At 36.1% G+C, this 1,431-nt stretch overlaps 1 protein-coding gene across 1 annotated transcript; it reads left to right on the forward strand.

The window, feature by feature from the left end:
• Positions 1–643: 643 nt before the first annotated feature.
• Positions 644–950, forward strand: Smp_105610 (hypothetical protein; the record flags this gene model as incomplete). The annotated part of the gene is made up of 1 exon (XM_018797786.1): positions 644–950. The coding sequence occupies exon 1, from the start codon at positions 675–677 to the stop codon at positions 948–950; it is 276 nt and encodes a 91-aa protein (XP_018646770.1). The 5' UTR covers positions 644–674.
• Between the last annotated feature and the right edge of the window lie 481 nt (positions 951–1,431).

Raw genomic sequence — 1,431 nt, forward strand, 5'->3', positions numbered from 1 at the left:
GGGTTCTTCTAGAGATACCTGAAAAGAAAATCGGATTAGAAGTGGTCTTAATGACCTGAGAGCGTGACCACAGTGCCCAAGGGACAACTGTTTGAGGTCGGTCACACACGACTTTTTCGTGGGTAGTTTTTGTGTTAGTTCCGTACATGTTGGGACCTTACCACCGGAGAAGGATATCCGTGGGATAAGACGAGGTGTGCTTTTAGTTTTACCGCTCTTCAACCGACCTGCCTGGCATGGTAGGACAAGCCAGTATAGCTTGATTGGTTCATCACGATAGGCAAGCCCGACCACCACGTCAAAGTAGCAGCAACGGTCAGTTTCAGTATTTTGTGATAAACAACTATTCAATAGAAAGGAAAAAAATATATACATCAAAGTTCACAATTACACAAGATTGTACTTTTTTCTATCAACTGTACTTTAAATAATTCAGCTGATGTACAATTTTACAAGTCATTATGCAAAATAGATATCACATTCAAATTTATGCACATAGGTGTGTCATTTTATTTTTTTCTTTTATTTTTATATCAACCAATGACAAACTTTAGAAAAAAAAGGGGTATAATTTATAAAAACCGGTACTAGATCATTTCTTTCCCATAGATACTATTTAAAACAAATATAAACTATTGAAACATTGAATTCATTCGACAAACAACCGAAAAAAAATGGTTTGTTGTAAAAAACAAAATAAAATTTATGATTATGTTGATAAAATTCATTCACATCTTAATTCCAAAGAATTAGAATTATTAGAACGTCAATTTATATTAGATTGTATTGCTGTTAGACAAATATGTGATGATTATTCTAAAGCAAATCCAAAACATGGATCTATTATACCACCATATAATGGACAATTAGATCCATATGCTAAATCATATTTTGAATCATTGAATATACAAAAATTATTAGAGAAAACTGGTCAGGTTAGTTTTGTTTAATATATGTATATGTATATTTTTTTTTCATGGTTGAAATCATGAGTTAATTGAAGATAGATCACCATGGAAAACTTGGAGGTACTGGACGGCCGTTTCGTCCTATTATAGGAATCCTAAGCAGTGCGCATCCACGATCGCGCCTAGCGAGATTCGAACCCAGGACCTAAGTTAGACATTAACACCGTTGGATGCCGGCCAGATCAGTGGTCTAGAGGTTAAGTGCCCTGGCGCGAGACTGGTAGGTCCTGAGTTCGAATCTCGCTCGCGAGGCGGGATCGTGGATACGCACTGCTGAGGAATCCTACAACAGGACTAAATGACCGTCCAGTGCTTGCAGATTTTCCATGGTGGTCTAGCTCCCATTGACTAATGATTTCAACCATGAAAAATACTGAAATCTCCACAAAACCCCTTATGTTTAATATATATATTTATTTAGGAAATAGATAGATCTTGGTTAGTTATGGAATCTAGTAGTCAC

Source organism: Schistosoma mansoni (genome assembly GCF_000237925.1).
Source record: "Schistosoma mansoni, WGS project CABG00000000 data, supercontig 0163, strain Puerto Rico, whole genome shotgun sequence".
Classification (NCBI taxonomy): Eukaryota; Metazoa; Platyhelminthes; class Trematoda; order Strigeidida; family Schistosomatidae; genus Schistosoma; species Schistosoma mansoni.